Genomic DNA, 18,823 nt, shown 5'->3' with positions numbered 1-18,823 from the left:
TGTGATCCTGAGGATAGCCATTCTTTCTAGAGTAAGATGGAATAGTGGATTGTTTTCATTCGCATTTCTGTAGTGACCAGGGATGTCGCACTTTTTTTTCATGTATTTATTGGCCACGTGTACTTCTTCTGAGAAATATCTATTCATTTCAGCTGTTCATATTTTGATTGGGTCTTTAAATCTATTTTTTGAGTTCTTCATGTATTCTAGCTATTAGTCCTCTGTCTGAAGAACAGCCGGCAAAATCGTTTCCCAATCTGTAGATTGTCTTTTCACTCTGTTGGTTGTTTTCATTGTTGTGCAGAAGCCTTTTAATTTAATATAATCCCATTTACTGATCCTTGATGCTATTTCTTGTGCAACTGGGATTCTGTTCAAAAAGTCCTTGCCTGTGCGTATGTTTTCAATTTTAACTATCTTACAGCAGATTAAGTGTTTCTGTTTTAATGTTTAGATCTTTGATATATTTTGATCTTAGTTTAGTACATGGTGAGACATATGGGTCTAGAATCAATCTTTTGCATGTGCATAGCCAGTTTTCCCAGCACCATTTATTAAAGAGGCTGTCTTTCCTCCAGCACATGTGTTTGGCCCCTTTATCAAAGATCCAATGGCTGAAGGTGCCTGGGTTTTTTCTGTATCCTCTGTGCAGTTCTGTCGCTCCATACGTGTGTTTTGACCCACCATGCTGTTGTTATCCCTGCAGCTCCATAATACAATTTGAAATCTGGGATTGTGATGTTTTCTGCTAAGCCCTTGTTGCCTGAGATTGCTTTTGCTGTTCTCAGTCTCTTCTGGTTTCATGTGAATTTTAGGGTTGTTTTCTCTAGTTCTGTGAGGAATGCTGTTGTTATTTTTATTGAGACTGCATTAAATTCCCATATCAATTTTGGAAATATGGCCATTTTGACAATGTTGGTTCTGCCCATCCAGAAATGGGGGACGTCTTTCCATTTTCTGATGTCTTCTTCTGTCTCCTTCAAGAGTACTGTAGTTTTCATTATGGAAGCCTTTTGTTTCCTTTGTGTTGTTAATGGCAAAGTATTTTAAATCTCTTGATGCTATTGTGAGTGGTATTATTTTCTTAATTTCTTTTTTGGTTCATTATCAGTGTCCAGGAATGCTACTGATTTCTGTTGACTTTGTATCCTTCTACCTTACTGAATTTGTTTACTAGTTCTAGGAGTTTTCTGGTGAAATTTTCAGGTCTTTATATAAATAATCATATCATCTGGGGCCAGGGATTTAGCTCAGTGATTCTGTCGCCTGACTCTCAAGCACAGGGTCCTAAGTTCAATTCCAGTACCAAAAAAAAAAAAAAAAAAAACCTCATCTGTACATAAGGATAGTTTGACTTCCTCCTTTCCTCTTGATATCTCTTCTTCCTGTCTCTTTCTGGTTGCTGTGGTTAAAGTTTTGAGTACTATATTGAATAGGAGTAGTAGACATCCTTGTCTTGTTCCTGATTTTAGAGTAAAAGCTTTTCAGTTTTTCCCCCATTGAATATGATATTGGCAGTAAACTGGTCATAAATTTCATTTATCAGATTGAGATAACATCCTATACCTGTTTTCTTAAGTTGTTTTTTTTTTTTTTTATCAGGAACAGGCCTTGTTTATCAAAACTTTTTCCAAATCAGTGGAGATGTTCCTGTGATTTTTGTCTTTATTCTATTTATGTAATGTATTGTATTTATTGGCTTGCATATGTTGAACCATCTTTAAAGCACTCTTTGCCAAAGAAAGACTTTGTTTTTCTATCAATTTTGAAAGATAGTTTTGCAGGCTACAATAATCTGGGTCGGAAGTTGTTTCCTCACAGGGCTTGAAACACTTCACCCCAAGCTGTCCTGGCCTTTATTTAAGGTTTATGTGGAGAATCGGCTGTACTCCTAGCGGGTTTACCTATATGAGTGATTTGTTGCATTTCTCTAACAGCTTTTAAGATTCTCTTTTTGTGTCAGACTTGTGTTTGATGTTCTATATGCCTCACTTATCTATATGTTAAATTCTTTCCCCATAGCTGGAAACTTTTGTTATTAGTTCTATAAACAGGTTACTAAGCCCAATTAATCTTAGATTTGTCAGCAATTTTTTTTATCTTTTTTTGTAACCAGTACCAAAGAGATTGAACCGTGCACTTGCCAGGCAGGTGCGGTGCCACTGAGCTACATCTCCAGCTTCAGCCATTCTTTGGGGTTTTTTGTTTTTGTTTTTGTGTGTGTGTGTGTGGTACCGGGGATCAAACTCAGGACCTTGCGCTTGTGAGGCAGGCGCAGCGCCACTGAGCTAAATCTGCGGCCCTTGTCAGCCATCTTGGTGCTGTGTCTCTTGTGGATGTGTAACTTGGATCTCTGCTGTCTTCAGATAGTCTTTTTCCCGTATCTCTGCCTCGCCATCTCTCGTGCGCATGCCTTCCTTTCCTTGATAAGGGATCTGTCACTGAATTCGGGCCCACTGTAATCTTGGGTGATCCTATGTCAATATCCTTCTTCATAACATCTGCAAAGACTCTTACTCAAAAGAAGGTCTGGTTCTGAGGTCTTTTGAGGGCACACTCCCGATCGCACGCCGTAGCAGAGTGGGGTGAATGTTTTATGTCCAGTGATAGCTCCACGGTGCCCGTTACGATTGGATCCTGAAGTACCCCAAGCACCACGTGTTGAAGGCTTGGTCCCCAGCCTGTGGCACTACAGGGATGTGGTGGGACATTTAAAAGGCAGGGCCTGGTGGAAGGAAGTTGGGTCACTGGGGGTGTAGCCTGGAGGGGGAGATTGTGAAGCCGGCCCCTCTGCCCTCTCCTGACTGTCCAAGTGTCTCCTGCACTGTTCACGTCAGCCCTGATGAACCGCCTCACTTCAGGACCATACAGGGTCATGTGACTATAGACTGAAATCTCTGAAACCACAAACCAAAATAAACCCTTCTTCTTTAAGATGATTATCTCAGGTATTTTGTCATAGTGACCAGAAACTAACAGTGCCTTCATTTATATCTTGATTTTTAAAATTCTTAAAAATCTTTGTCAGCCAGGCATGCTGATCTGTAATGTTAGAACACAGGAGGCTGAAAGAGGAGGATCTAGAGCCCAAGGCCAGCCATGGTTACTCTGTCTCAAACAACAACAACAAAAAGTCTGTGTGAATTTGTGAGAAATTGTCTTACTTTTTAATTTTAATTTGCATATATTGTGTTGTTAATGTATTACTTCTATTTCCTTGTCCATTCACTATTTCCTCATGTGTGAATAATCTATTTCAATGCTTAGCATTTGTAAGGAGTCTTGATATTTTTCTCATAAATAAGTAGAGACTTGAGGCTCTCTATACATGAAGGGCTACTGACATTTGTGGCGGTATTTTCCCTCACTTTTTGGTTTATTTCTCCTTCTTATTTTTTTTTCTAGATAAAATTGGATACTTTTTTGTTTGTACTTGAGATTGAACCCAGGGCCTTTGCACTGAGCTACACTCACAGCCCTTTTATTTTATTTTGAGACAGGGTCTTGCTAAGTCACTTAAGTTGCTCAGGCCAAGCTCAAACTTGCGATTGTCCTGCTTCGGTCTCTTGAGTGCTGGGACTGAGTGCTGGGATTACAGGCTTGTGTTCTCCTCACTGGCTTCAGGTCCAGGTCTAAAGCAACAGTAAATCCACAGGTATTTCAGATGGCCCATCCGTGTGGCTCTCGGGTAACTCCTCTTGGATCCCAAGTCCTTGTTATGTGGAGGGACTCTGCAGAGAGCCACTGTGGTGAGTAACGAGACACAGGACTGTCCTCAGGTGGCCAGCGCTATCCTGGCCTCCTACCTCCGGGGTGTGTGGCTGTGTGGAGGCCCTTTGTTTCCTGAGGTCTGGCTCGTGTGTAGAACGGAAGCCATAACTTACCCTCGGTGGTAATAGGAATATTAAGTGAGACAGTGATTATAAAAGTGCCTAGGCTGGGAATACATACCCCTGGTTGGTAGGGCACCTGCTTAGCATTCACGATGGCCTGGGCTTGATCCTCAGCACCAAAAATAGAACAGAAGAAAAGAAAAGGCCCATCTAGAGCGGCCCCCTGGAGATATTCAACATCAGTTCCATGGCTCATGCCTGTGCTCTGGGAGGCTGAGGCAGGAAGACTGCAAGTTTAAGCCCAGCCTGGGCAACTTAGTGAGTTAGCAAAAATAAAAAATTTATTTTGAAGAGCTGAGGATATAGTTCAAAGTGAAAGACCTAGACTGAATCTCCAATACTGAAAAACAAATTTTTTTAACATTCAAAAATTGAAATCTGTCTGGGAGTGATGGCACACACCTGTAATCTCAACTCTCGGGAGGCTGAGGCAGGAGAATCTAAGTTCAAGGTCAGCCTAGGCAACTTAGTGACTTAGTGAGATCCTATCGCCAAAAACTAAAAAGAGCTGGATATGTAGCTCAATGCAGAGGGAATCCCCAGTACCACAAAACAAGAACAAACAAACAACCGAGGAAGAAAAAGGGTAGGGGAAGGAGGAAAAATGAATTTGGAAAGATTTATTAATCAGAAAATTGATGTGTTTAAAAAATAATCAAATTATTAAATTAATCAGTGCAGTTTAAAATGATGAACCAATACTCCTAAAACTGAGAAACTTAGCAATTTAGTGAAACTGCCTCAGAATAATTTTTTTTAAAAAGATTGGGAATGTAACTCAGTGCAGAGGCCCTGGCTTTAATCCCCAGGAATCACAAAAAAAGGTAAATATTAGTAATTTCAGACCAGCCCCTACCTCACTCCACCTCAGTCTCGCCCCAGCACTCACAATACACGAAAGGGCAAACAGGCAGGAAACATGCTACCTGCTACATTCCACGGTCACCTACAAATGAACACATGAGCACTCACCCATCTCCAAGTAAAGCCAAGCGATCCCTCTGAGGCAGGGACCGCGGCCTGCGCGTTCCCTTCAGTACCGACGCCTGAGGGGACTCCAGGGCGTGCGGTCCGGAGTTTGACTTCGAGCGAGGTGCGACACCTAGTGGTCAGAGCTCCCAAATGCATGTCTTCCTTTTCAGCTTGGTTCAGGGGAACTAGAGATGCAGCGCGTCTCCAAAGCCTAGGAACCGGGAGGCGACAGCTCTGGGCAAAGCACTGCACCGAGAGCTGGGGCTGGGGATCTCAGAATGAAAACCATGAGGTTCTGCTCCCCTCGAGCTCGCAGACTCCGTAAACGAGGGAGAGGAGGCTGAGGAACGGATGGGAAGCCCTAACTGCACCTCCCCGCAGGCGCTCGGCTGCTGGGCAGACGGGGAGGCCTGGGCTGGAGCCGTGGATGGAACTGCGTGCGAGGCGCTGCCGCTGCCGCCCCGTGGGTGCCCAGAAAATGCTTATTACGAATCAAAAGCATTCCATCAAAAAGGCCAAATGCTGTGATAGCTGAGAGGACCCACAGGGCCCCATGTGCAACAATACAGTGTTAAATCACAGCTGCCTGTAAATACACATTTCGTTATGACCAAAAGGCAAGTGTGGGGAGTTTCTGACGTTTTAAACTGTATGCCCAGGGAATTGCTCAGCTGCTCCGAGCGCTTGCCTAATTGCAAAACAAGATAAACTCTATGTACATCAAGTGAGATACTGTGTGGGGAAAAAAAGTTTAAACTGTGTGCTGTCGCACACACTTCTAATCCCAGCTACTCGGGAGGCTGAGGCAGGAGGATTGCAAAGATGAGTCCAGACTGGGAAAATTACCGAGACCCTGACTCTAAATAAGAAACAAAGAGGCTGGGATGTAGCTCAGCTGTAGGGTGCTTGCCTATCATGTGCGGACCCTGCTTCAGGTCCCAGCACTGCAAAATGTTAAAAGGGCGGGAAAAGAGATTTTAAGCCATAAAACCCTCCGCTCCTATAAAGAGTTTGTATAGGGTGAGAGCAGGGGACACTTGGTGCAGGAGAAATGTGTGCATACCCTGCACTGGGGTAGCCAGGAAGATGATCTTGGTCCACTTTCTAAACATGAATTCACCAAAAATGGCTTTGTCTTTTGTGAGTTTTTATAGGTGATGATATGGACTTCTTATCACTTTTTTTACATTTTTTTGGTACAAGGGATCGAACTGGGGACCTTGCCCTTGTGAGGCAGGCAGTGGCAACACTGAGCTAAATCCCTGGCCCTCTTGCTGAACTTTTAATATATTTTGTAATTTCACCATTTCAGATGAAAATTTTTCAGTTCATTGTTTTTCTTAATTCATATATAATTTCTGATTTGCCGGTACTTAGGCAGTTTTTATGTGTGTTTCAGGTTTAAATCATTGAACTTTCCAATTCTTCTCATAATCCTATGATCATAACTATTGCTTTTTAAATCTGAGCTTCCACTCACTGAATTTTTATCATAACCCTTCCCTTCATACTTCTTTGACTACTTTAGCTGTGTCCTGACCATGCTGGACTGCTTTGTGCTTCCTGTTTGAAGTCAGTTTCAGCACTTTATAAGCAGTGAGAGAGTTCTGGCAAGTTTCTGATTTGTTTTCCTGATGATTTTGAGTTTAATTAATTGAAATTGGAATTCAATTTAATTTAAATCCTTTAGGACTTTCAAGTGAAAATGGAAAGTTTAATTCATTTAAATTAAATATAATTTAAGTAATCAAAATATAGTTTGTATTTGAATATATTCTAAATTTTTGTTTGAATGTACTATTAAAATTATTGTGTTTTAAATTGGGTGTGGTGGGATAGGCTTGTAATCCCAACACTCAGGAGGCTGAGGCAGGAAGACCGCCAAGAGTTCAAGGCCAGCCTGAGCTACATTGTGAGTCTAACCTGAACTACATCGTGAGGCTCTGTCTCAAAAGAAAAGAAAAAAGAAAAAAAATTTTTTGGTTTTACTGTAAACACAATTGCTGAAAATTTCCTAAAAATATGTCTAACCTATCACTTGAGAATGTAACAAAATAATGTAAAAAAAGTTTGTGTTCTGAAAAAAGAAATCCAGGGCCTTGCATATGCTAAGCACATGCTGTACTGCCAAGCTATACATCCAGCAGAAATAACATTTTAAAAACCCCAAAAGAAGTCGGATATGTCTAAAAGTAATAATATCAAGGGGCTGGGGATTTAGCTCAGCAGTTCGGTGGCCTGCCTTGCAAGCGCAAAGGACCTGAGTTCAATCCCCGGTACCAAAATATCACATAGAATACAAAAATGTAGGTTGAAAAATGCAGTGGAAATGTCTCGTCTCATACAAATTTCCACTTACAGCTTTTAGTCATGTTTGGGACCATTGTTTGATGTATTAACAAGTTAATGCTCAGAACCTCATCTGTACTACGTGAAATTGAACTTTACTGTCAGTGCCACTGAGAGCACAGTCAGGACCTCTGGTGATGGTGGTAGTTTTGATAAAGCAGTAATTCACAGTAGGGTGAGCCCGCACCACCCCCACATGGTTTTTTTTCCCCCATAAAATGTTCTGTTTCAGAAATGTAACTGTGCTGCGTTATGTACCTGCTCCATCAAAAGTGTTTGTTCTGTAAACTCCACCCCAAGTGGGTCCCACTTCTAGCTATGTCTCTGCCCTAAAAGGGTCTCTTCAGCTGCCTTTCCCCAGCTGTATATATACTGACTCCAGCGGCAACTCAGCGCTCAGAATTCAGAGTGGACAAACCCTTCTGACCCGGCTTGGCTAGTAAAGGATTTCTCCATCTCTTTGAGTAGCTGTCAGATTCTTGAGTCTTCCAGTTGCTGGAGCTGTAAGCACTGGAGCTGTTGCACTCGGCTGTAACACTGAGTTGTTCCACTTTGCCACAACAGTTGATTTTTTGGTAAATGTTCAAGCTGGACTTGAACTCACTGTGTAGCCCAGGCTGATCTCGAACTCACAGCGATCCTCCTGCCTCAGCCTCCCGAGTGCTGGGATGACAGCCGTGCGCCACCACATCCAGCCTACTATACTTTTAAATTTTTTAAAAAATTTTATTTCTACATGTTTGCAGTTTGCGTAGTTGACAGTCATCTTGGGGAGTGGTTACATGAATATTTCACAGCTTGTCTATTTTTAAAAATCCCCTGCCCTCCCTCACCCCTGTCCCAGTCTTCATCCCTGTTGGTGCCATTTGTCTCTGCGCGTGTTATGGCCTACAATGTTCACACTGGTTGGGTTATTAGGTTCCTATACGTGGCCCACGCTGACCCTCCTTCTCCCTCCCCTTATCCTCACCCGCACCCTCGTTCCCGTGGACCACTTGCCTGCTTCAGAGATCCATCTCCTCGTCCCTTCCTGTTCGTCCACCATCCTTCTCTTTGTACTTTGCCTCACTCAAATGAGAGACACCATATGGTATTTAAACCTGTGTGTCTGGTTTATTCCACGCAACATATTTTCCAGGTGAGTCCATTTTCCTACAAATGCCTCAAATGTGTCATTCTTTATAGCTGCATAGTATTCCATTGTAGATAGAGTCCACATTTTCTTTATCCGATCATCTGTTGATGGTATACAGGCCACTTCCAGGATTCAGGTATTACGAGCTGTGATGCTATAAACATCAGTATTCGTACATCACTGTAGTTTGAGGACTTCAGCTCTTTGGGGAAGATACCTAGCAGGGAGATTGCTGGGTCGGATGGAATTTCTCATTTCAGTTCTTTGAGGAATCTCCGTACTAATTTCCATAATGATTGTCCTAGCTCAAATCCTCACCAACAGTGTAGGCGAGTTTCTTTTTCACCACAGCCTCGCCAACATTTTTTATTGTTTGACTTCTTAATGACTGCCGTTCTTTCTGGAGTAAGAAGTTTTAATTTGTATTTCTCTAATGGCCAGGGATGTTGAACATTTTTCTTTTTCCTATATCTGTTGACCATTTGTCTTTCCTCCTCTGTGAAGTGCCTGTTCATTTTTATTGCCCGTTTCTTGACTGGGTCTTTAATTTTAGGTGTTTTTTTTTAAGTTCTTTGTATATTCAGATATTAGTCCTTCATCTGAGGAGGCAGAGTTTTTTCCCATTCTGTAGGTTGTCTCTTTACTACAGAAGTTCCGAAGGTGAGGTAGAAGTGACTGCGGTGGTTTAGGACGCCATGCCCACTGCATTTGGCCTCGAGCACCACCCCCCCAACTCATGCTAAGGGCTGGGTGGCTGTGTGTGCCCCATGCCAGGGTGACTCCCCACCTTCTGGCCCTGCCTCAGCAGCAGCTGGGGAGCAGCCCCACCCTGAGCTCACACTTGGCTTCCATCATAGTTTGCACTCACCTCACAGATCACTTCTGTCTCCCTGGCAGGCTCATCCTCCTCCCCACCATTTGTGAGTGTGTGTGTGTGTGTGTGTGTGTGTGGACTGAATCCAGCGTCTTTGAACAGAGCTATATCCCCATACCTTTTTTATTTTAGGGTCTCACTAAGTACCTCAGTTGTCCAGGTGAGGAAGTGGTGATCCTCCTGCCTCAGCCTCCCAGAGTGCTGGGATCAGATGCACACCACCGAGCCTGGCTCTCCTTGCTCCATTCATCATGGAATAGCTCCAGGTTCATCCCAAGTCTCCTGTTTTCTCACTGTCATCCACCAGCCATCTAGCCCCAGGACCACAACCCTTCTCCAGCAGGGCCCTCTACCCTGTGTCTCTGCCCACTGTCGCCTCTGCCTGGAGAACTTACAGCCCTTCACCCCAGTCTCACCCTGCCCAAGCCTGGCCTGTGTCAGTCCGTAGGACCCTGCCCGTGCCATTGTTCAGGCCGTAGCCCCAGCGTCCAGATCAGCATTCCACTTCCCAGGGACGCTTAGCTCGTAGCTGGTTACTGCGTTCTCCCATTTTCCTCCCCAGTGTCCAGTATTTCAGTTTTGCCCTGACCTTCATAAGCTAAACTTCTCCCCCGAGTCCTCTCCCCGGCTCTGCCATCCCTTCTCCAAGTGCCCCCTGAGCAGTGTGCCCAAGACCTGCTGCGTCCTTCCGCCCCTGCTGCATGGCTTCTTCCGCATGTCCTGCCTGGCCTTGGCACCCAGCTCTGCCAACACAGCATGGGTGCTTCCTGCCACCCCGAAACCTCCTGCCCCACGCCTGCTGGGCCTCCTCCCTTGACCTGATCAACACTGCTCAGCCTCTGAACCGGAGCTCAAATATGAGTTCCTCAGGAAGCTCCACATCTGATGCAGATGCCCTAACACGTCCTCTCCTGTCCCAGCTGCCTGCTCCCCTCCCCTACACTTCAGGCTCCCAGGCCAGCTAGGATTCGCTGGTTGTTCTACTTCTCTGCTGTCCTGCTGGGATGTTTTGTTCTGGTTTTGCTTTGTTTTGTTTTTTTTTTAGACAAGGTCTTGCCATATAGCCCAGGCTGGCTTTGAACTCTCAGCGATCCTCCTGCCTCAGCCTCCTGAGTGCTGTTCTTTCGCTTTAGTTCTTAAATCACAGTGTTCTTCCTGCCACCATTCACAGCCAACTGCAGTGACCCCACAGCCAGGGGAAAAGGACTTCAGTCTCGGACAAAACACACAGGCCCTTTATAAACAGAAATCTGCAGCTCAGGGACAAGAAGTAGCCCCAGAGTACAGGAAACTTGAGTGGTGGCTGACTCGGAGTGCAAAGGCTGCACAGTGAGGTCAGGCAGGTGAACCCCAGGCCCCAAAGCACCAGAGCTCCGTGAGAGGTCACTTGTGGCAGCCTTCCCCAACCTCCAAAGATGCCAAGCACAGCCTCCTGGGAAACCACAGCACCCAGTCCCAGACCCCCTGAGAGTCAGCAGACCCTGTGTGTAGCCAATACTGGAAACAGCGGAAGCTTGGTCCTTGGACAAAGACGTTTGATCCCAGTCAGTCATTGCGGTCATACACGTCTGTCATCCCAGCACTCTGGGAGGCGGAGGCAGGAGGATCACAAATCTGTGCCCAGCCTGGGCTCGGCAACCGAACCACTTAACAAGATCCTGCCTCCGAATAAGAAAAGGGGGCTGGGGAGGCTGGGGATGGGGTTCAGTGCGAAAGCCCTGGGTTCAATCCCCATTACCCATTTTATAAAATGATTAATTCTCCCTTTTGGCTGCTTCCGGGTTGTTCACATCGGGTGGTTTCCGCTCTGCTTGGTGTGGCACTAGTAAGCCCACAGGGGCTGCTGAGGACCAGGCCTTGCTTCCACGGGGTGAGGGGGTGGGTGTTAGCCCCTCTAGCTTGGTCAGGGGTGGAGGAGCCAGGCCCGGGCGGGTCGCAGCTCCCTACCCCCGGCAGCCAGCGACCTGAACACAGCTACTCAGCCGTGGCCTGAGCCCCTCGGCCTCCGAGGGCCGCAGCTAAGAGCAGGCGCTGGGGGCTGCGCCCCCCGTCTTGGAAACCTCGCCTGTTCAGATGGGGACTTGGGATCCTTCCGCCCCACCGGCCCGGGAGCTGGGAGCTGCTCAGGAGCCTTCAGGAAGCACCTGCCCCATGGCTGCCGCAGTTCTGTTTTAAACAAACTTTCTGGCATATCACGGCAGGTTAGCGCATGGTCCTGGGCTCAGCTCTCACCAGCCCCGGGATCCCGAGCGGGTCACTAACTCTGAGCTTCCAGAGTCTCCCTTTTCCCCCAGAAAGATTAAGAAAGTGAAAGAACCACTCCAGTGCCTGAGCTGCGTGTGCACAGGCTGTAAGGTGTCAGCTCAGCGACCTGCACACGATAAACTTCACAAATACAGACCGTGAGACGACGGAGGTGGTGGTGATGCCTGGTTTCAGGGCCTGGGTGCCCTGTCCAGGCTGAAGCTCTTCTTCCCCAGCCGTGGGGTCACTGCAGTGGGTGGTGAACAGTGGCAGGAGGCACACCGTGGATTAAGAACCAAAGAGCAAAGAATAGCATTCAGGAGGCTGAGGCAGGAGAATTGCAGAAGACCCAAGGTCAGCCGGGGCTATACAGCGAGATCTTGTCTCAAAATATAAAACAAAAGACAAGAACAGACGGCGTCTGCATCCCTCCCCACTCAAGGCTGGGCCTGAAAGACAGCTCTTCTTGGGCAGAGCTCTGGGCAGTGCGCCGTCATCCACTCAGGACAAGCAAGACCTGTGGGCAGCTGCACGTGTCTTGGCACATTGGTCAGGACCTGGAAGGGAAAACAAGCAAACTGATCAGGGAAAGAACAGCCAGCACAGGAGCTGGGGTGTAACCTGGAAGGCCACGGATTCGATCCCCAGCCCCGCAGACATGAAACGAACAGGAGCTGAAGCTGCGTGTCCCCATCGCCCGTGGAGCCCGGGTGCATTCACCCTGAGGAGGCGCCGGGAACCCAGTGGACCATTTGGCAGCTAAGCGGCTGGCTCTGGCCACCTCCTACCCTCCCGGGCGGGGACAGTGAGGCAGAGAGGGGCGTCCCTGGCCGACCCTGGCACCAAACACCAGTGCTGAGCCCGGGTACAGCACAGTCCTTGGGACACTGGGCTCAGTTCTTGGGAGCGGCTGATTCTTGGTTCCCTTAACACCTACTACTCTGGGTCCGAGCTCATATTTTCCTTCTCAGCACTTTGCACACAGATAAACCCATGTGACTTCCTAGAACATGCAGGACGCTCCAGTCTTTGTGCCGGCCATGAGGGATGCAGACCGAGATGGTCTTGTCCTTACCGTGTATTCATTACTATGGTCTTCCTTTGTTCCTGAGGCAAGATAGCAAACTTGCCAGCATTAAAACCATTTCACATATGGAGCTGGGCATGGCGGCGCACACCTTTGATCCCAGCACCTGATGAGAGGCTGAATGAATTTGAGGCCAGCTTGGACCTCATAGCAAGACCCAAACAAATACAAATAAATTTTGAAATGAAATAAAGTGTGGATTTCAGCTTTCTCCTCGACCTTGTGAGCGTTGCCTCCACCCTGGGTAGGTTTTATCCAGACTGGGGGAGTCGCTGCAGAAGTCCCCTCTGTCACACACCTCCTATGTCCCCACCAGCCCTGGGAAGCCACAGAGACCAGGGAAGGAGAGGAGTCAGGCAATATTCTGTGGCAACCCTGAGAATCCTCTGAGAAATGGAACCCCCCACCCCAGTACGGGAGGGTGAACCCAGTGCCCTTGCCTGAGCCACATCCGCAGCCCTTTCTCACTTTGGGACTCCAGACGTGCGCCACCGTCGGGCTGACACGGAAACTGGCAAAGGCCTCCTTCCGCCGGGCCCCAGCCTGCCCACCCTCCGCCGCCGTGGGGGCGCGCGTTGCGCTTCCTGGCGGTCACCAGATCCGATGCCCTCGGTCATGAGCGTTCACGGCCAGCAAGGATGGACGACAGCAGCACGGGACAAACCCACGCCTCCCTGAGCCCCAAACTCCCCGCGTGCCAGGGGGGCCCGTTTTCAGTTACACTGGAGAGTTGGAGCCCTGGGGGCGCATCCTGAAGCTGTGTGCACAGCGGATCGCAGGCTATAGCCGGTGGGGCTTCCCGGAGTTTCCCAATGCCGGCTCAAGGCGGATGTGCAGCCGGCTGTCTCGGGGCTTCAGAAGGGGCTCAGCACAGGCGGGACAGGCAGCCGGCTCCGGAAGGAAGGCGGGAGAAAAGAACCTGAAGAACGTGGCGTCCTGGCACCCAAAGGGTAAGTTTTCAGAAGGCAAAGGACAGAGGTTCCAGTTGTGCGGCGAGAGGAGAGCTGAGGAGAGGCGCTGTGTGCGCGATTGCAGACCCTCTGAGCGCAATCGCCTTGGAGTCTGACGCCGGCTGCAGAGGCGCTGAGCGAGGACAGAGCAACTCTGAGCAGGGCTGAGCCGGAGCTGGGCAGAGGCCTGGCTGCACGCCTAGGACCAGCAATGTGACAGCCGGCTCTCCTATTCCCCAGACTCCGCGTCACTTCCTGGAGGCGCCTACTCCGTCCAGACCCCCCTGTCTCAGCCTCGCCTTAGGCCAGACGCGAGCTGCCCGTGAGACCCAGAGGTTAACTTTCTATGGAGCACAGCTGGGATCCAAGTCTGTTTCCAAGGTTCTTTTTATGACAGACACATGCCATGTGGAGTCAAGGAAAGGGTGACTGGCTGTTATTTTAAGAAGAGAGGCTTAGGCATTTGGCCTGTTCATTGGTGGAAGGACATTAGATATAAACTGTAACTTTCCACTGCTGCCCCCCAAACTCACTCCCTTTATGCAAAGTGTATTTAGTCCATCTCTAAGAGTTGCCGGAGCCCTAACACTTTACGCGCTGCTGTGAAGTCCGAGTCTAGTCTCCTCTATGATTTAAGGCAAACTCTTTCCTGTTTGCCCCAGAAAAATGAAAAGCTGAACACTGCTGACCTACAAAGGTATGGGGCAAATGTTTCCACTCCAAAGGGGAGAAAAGGAGGACAGAAAGGAATGAGACCAAAACCCCTCAGGGAAAACATGAAATCCCCTAGTCCCATGTTCAGCAGCCAGCTTTAGTCTCTTCGGAGTCCTCAGCACAGACCCCAGCTGTGGGAGTTCTAGCCAATGATTTTATTACAAATCCCAATTTCTTTTTTTTTTTTCCTCTCTCATTGAGTTTATTGGTACATTTTAGGTACACAGTACAGTTACATTCATCATTGGGATCCTGTACCTTTACATGACAGGTCTTGGTTCTCATTTTTTCCCCTTGTCCCTGCCCTCCCTTCACCCCTCCTCCCCTCCCCCTTTACAAACACTTTATTTCCATTTTTTTCATTTTCTCTTATTTTTCCTTTTCCCTTATTCCCTTTCCCCTACCCTTCCACTTCCCTACACCTTTAGCCCCTTTCTTCCTAGTTCACACTGTCAATGATATCATTAGGATCCTGTGTACTATTACAGTTTATCCACACCAGAGCTACAAACCCTAATCAGGAAGCAGGTGGCTATTCCATCCCCACAAAGCACTGGCCCCCTGCTGCCCAGGCCGGGGAGGGTCAGGAGGGGCCGCCTGATGTCTCTCAGCCCCATAAGGGCAGCCTGGGAGCGGCTGGAGGAGCGGAATTCGCTCCTGGCTGTGAGATTGATTCCTTCTTTCCTTTTTTGGTACCGGGAATCGAACTCGGGCCCTTGCACTTGCAAGGCAGGTGGTGGAACCACTGAGCCAAATCCCCAGACCCCCTTTTCTCCTTTCTAAAGACAGACCCAGACCTAGCTGAGGGGCCAGATGTCATCACGGCCAGCTCCGAGGAGCCTCAGGCCTTGATTCAAGCAAAGGAAGAATTTGGGTAAAGTTCCCGGGGTGCAGGAGGAGGGGAGGACGCACCGCTCTGGACTCTGGCTGTCTACTTACTCGTCTGTACTTGAACCTTTCACAGCAGCCAGTCGGGAGGAAGTGGCTGGAATCCAGGCAAAGTTCCCAAACAAGATCCGGGTGAGACCTGGCGCCTCCTTCGCGGGTCACGCCCCCACCCCTGAAAGAGCCAAGACTGGCCAGTGGGCGGGGCTCGGCCAGCCCAGACCCTGGCTGGGAGCTGGCCCTGTGGACAGCTGCTCCCCCTCTCGTGCCAGGTGATCCTGGAGGAGACCCGCGTGAGCAGTCCCTGCCCCTGCTGGGCAAAACCGAGTTCCGGGTCCCGCGGGAGCTGACGGTGAGCCAGTTCCTGGACATCATCCGGCAGGTGACGCTAGACCTGGGCTTGTCCTGTTTCACTGACAGTTTCATTTGGGGAATGGCACCCTTTCAGGAGAAGTGTGTGTGTGTGTGTGTGTGTGTGTGTGTGTGTGTTTCCTTTTTAGATTCTGTAATGTCCTGAAAAGATGCTCTTAGAATTATTTTATTCTAATTTTTTTAAACAAGATCTCACTATGCAGAGTTCAGGATGGCCTCAAACTTACTATTTTGTCCAAGCTATCCCAGAGCTCATGGTGATTCTCTTTCCTCAGCCTCCTGAGTACTAGAATTACAAGCAGGCACCCCCACGCCTGGCCAAGTTACTTAATTTTAAATGAGTGAAATCCAAGTATGGTGGTGCAAGCCTGTAGTCTTAGCACTTGGGAGGCTGAGGCAGGAGGATTCCTTAGCACATGTGAGGCCCTGGGTTTCACTCCCAGCACGCAGCTCGCATGTCAGGGTTGGCTTGGAGGAAACAAATCCACCTGTCTGCTACAGAGCGCTTGGTCCCCCTGAAGGCTGCGGGCCGAGGGTGCGGTGCTGGGCTGTGTGAGCTTCTCCAGTCACAACAAAGAAAAGAGTGCTGGCCTCCTTCCGGGTGAGACTGGGCCCTCCTGCCTGCCGTCTGTGTCATCTCCGTCCACCACTCCTGGGTGATTAAGAACTCGCGGGCCCTGGACATCTAACGCCCACCCAGCCAAACCTTCCTGCTGCCCTGCCTCCTGCGGGTGCCAGAGCCCTGGCGGGCTGGGCACTGGGCACGCTCCAAGCACCCTCTAAGTGCCACCCAAGGCTGCCGGCAGGGAGATGCCCCAAGGGCATGTGCACCGCCTCTGTGCCTCACACTTCACAGTGGCCTGGGTGCATCTGCGCTGTGTCCGTGCTGGCAGCCTCCTGGTTAGCAGCGGGACCGACGGGGCGGGTGCAGGGAGGTCTTCCGCCTTCCGGAGCACCCTGGTCCTGCAGATTCTGAGCTGCTCCCCCCCAAGAACCCCTCACTGCCCTCCCGTCCAGGAGCCGCATGCCCCTGAGGGCCCTGGAAGCCTTTTACTTGCTGGTGAACCAAAGAGCCTGGTCAGCATGAGTGTGGCCATGGCAGAGGTCTACAGGGACCACAAGGATGAGGACGGCTTCGTGTCTGTGACCTACGCCACCCAGGAGACAGCAGCACCCATGGGAGGGAGAGGGCCTGGGGACAGAGCCAGGGACCTCGAGTCTGCGTCAGGAAGAACTCATCCCCTGGGGCGGCGCAAGGGACCCTGTGACTTCTCCCACATGTCCCGGGCAGGGTCGGGACGCAGCAAGCCCAGGGCCTTGGGCTCTGCCAGGGACAGTGAGGCTGCGGCCTTGCTGCTTTACTTCCTTTGTCCTCCGTGCTCTGGTGATCTCTAAGGAGAGTGGGGAGGCTGGAAACAGCGGCTGCTCTGCGTGGCAGGTGGGGAGCTTGGTCTAGAGGCAGCGGAGTCAGGAGTCCCACAGAGGAGGAGGCAGGGACCCGAGGCTCCCACTGTGTGTCAGGGCCCAGGGAGCCCTGGCCAGCAGGCACTGGGGACCTGGGGAGCTGCCCAGGTTAGCGGCCCTGATGTCATCCAACCCGGTTGGGTCCTCTGATTTGCTTTGTCTACGCCACACACCTACGTCCAAGTTGTCATTTCTCAATACCAAGTCATTACAACCCTGCAAGTGCTTTCTGGGTGCCAAGCTTTCTTCTGAGCTCCTTCTCACAGCTCTGTGGTAAACTCCTGTCGTGAACGCACAGGGGTGAAACTGAGGCTCAGGAATGGTTTCAGATTCACACGATGCCATTAGCAGGACTTGAGGCTGGGGAGTTGGGCTGCGAAGCCAGGCACCTTGAGATCTGCTAGGTCCCTTCCGCCTTAGAGAGTGACAAGTGATACTGGGGTGGCTGCAGAGGACGTGGGTGTCACCTAGAGGGTGTGGGTTGCACAGGTGCGTAAACAGCTGTTTCACTCAGCAGCAGTTCAACATGCACGAATCCTCCCGGGGGCGCTGGGAGGGCACTGGCGTGGAAGGTTTTACAGCGAATTGAGCTTGAGCTGGGTTTTGAAGCATGGATAGGAGTTTGTATAGGGCTGGGCGTGGTGGTACACACTTGCAGTCCCAGCACTCTAAGAGGCCGATACAGGAGGATTGCAAATTTGGGCCCAGCCTGGACAATTTACTGATTTTGCAGGGCTCTCTCTCAGAATAAAAAAAGGGCTCAGTGCGAAGGCCCTGGGTTCAAACCCCACACTGCAACACCAAATAATTTGTCTAAGAAGGACTTTTACTTATTCATCAACAAATACTGACTGAGCACCGGTACCCACCAAGCTTTATCGTAAGTCCTGGAGAGACTAACAGCGCGCCAGACGGCAAGGCCCGCTTCTCATGGCGCTCACATTAATTCTAGCAGAGAAGGAAACATGACATCCAGACACAAGTACATTAAAGAAGATCAGAAGGGCTGGCAGATGGGACCCATCATGTGGGCTGCTCAGAGAGGCAACAGCTCTCACCTGGACGGACCCCTGAGGGGGCAGAGACCAGAGGAAGTGGGGTCTCGTGAGGCTTCCGTGCACCCGCCCCCTCCAGCATCTGCTGGCCCCTGCTCCCGGCTGCTGTCCGCCCACAGCTCCCTCCCCTCCTGGCTGCCAGGCCAGTCAGTTCCCCCGCATGCGTTTGTCCTCCAGACGTGTCTCGGTCACTTTACCTTGATCCGGTGAGTGTTCTTCCGAGCATCTGGGCAGCTGAAGCAAGAGCCCAGCCTGGACAACTTAGCAAGACCCCGCTCAGATTCTTTAAAACATTGTTTAAAATGGATTGTGAGTGAAGCTGGGCACGGTGATGCCTCTATAATTATAATCCCAGCACTCTCGGGAGGCTAAGACAAGAGGACTGCCCCAAGTTTGAGGTCTGTGTGGAAAGTTCAAGGCCAGCCTGAACTACATACTGAGACCCTGTCTCCAAAATTAAAATTTTAAAAAAGGATGGCAGCCAGGTGTGGTGGCACATGCCTGTAATCCCAGCACTTGGGAGGCTGAGGCAGGAGGATCGCTGTGAGTTCGAGACCAGCCTGGGCTACATAGTGAGTTCCAGGGCACTCATGTACACAGTGAGACCCTGTCTCAAAAAAACAAAAAAAACATGTACTTGAGGTAAGTGAGCTTCTGGTGGGCATGAGCCCAGGACACTGGCCTATCTGTCTGCAGTGGGCTCTCCTCCTCCCACTGTCAGCCTTGCCCACTTCCTGGTCTCTCACAGATCAGGACACCCCGACTCTCGATTCTGCACGGTCATCCTCTGGGCTCGTGGCTGGCCTCTGGGACCCTCCCTGGGCAGCAT

At 49.6% G+C, this 18,823-nt stretch overlaps 1 protein-coding gene and 1 pseudogene across 1 annotated transcript; both read left to right on the top strand.

The window, feature by feature from the left end:
- The window catches only part of LOC117285511, a 31,741-nt pseudogene extending 18,121 nt beyond the window's left edge, over positions 1 to 13,620 (top strand).
- A 1,411-nt stretch (positions 13,621 to 15,031) lies between these two features.
- Positions 15,032 to 16,870, top strand: Map1lc3c (microtubule associated protein 1 light chain 3 gamma). The gene is given in 5 exon segments (XM_010642687.1): positions 15,032 to 15,092; positions 15,183 to 15,263; positions 15,391 to 15,481; positions 16,493 to 16,539; positions 16,542 to 16,870. Coding segments are annotated over 5 exon segments (609 nt in total).
- The last annotated feature ends 1,953 nt before the right edge of the window (positions 16,871 to 18,823 follow it).

Source organism: Fukomys damarensis, unplaced genomic scaffold, assembly GCF_012274545.1.
Source record: "Fukomys damarensis isolate Sample0158 unplaced genomic scaffold, DMR_v1.0_HiC HiC_scaffold_11, whole genome shotgun sequence".
Classification (NCBI taxonomy): Eukaryota; Metazoa; Chordata; class Mammalia; order Rodentia; family Bathyergidae; genus Fukomys; species Fukomys damarensis.
The sequence above is the reverse complement of the archived record's forward strand: the minus strand, read 5'-3'. Positions and strand labels throughout refer to the sequence as shown.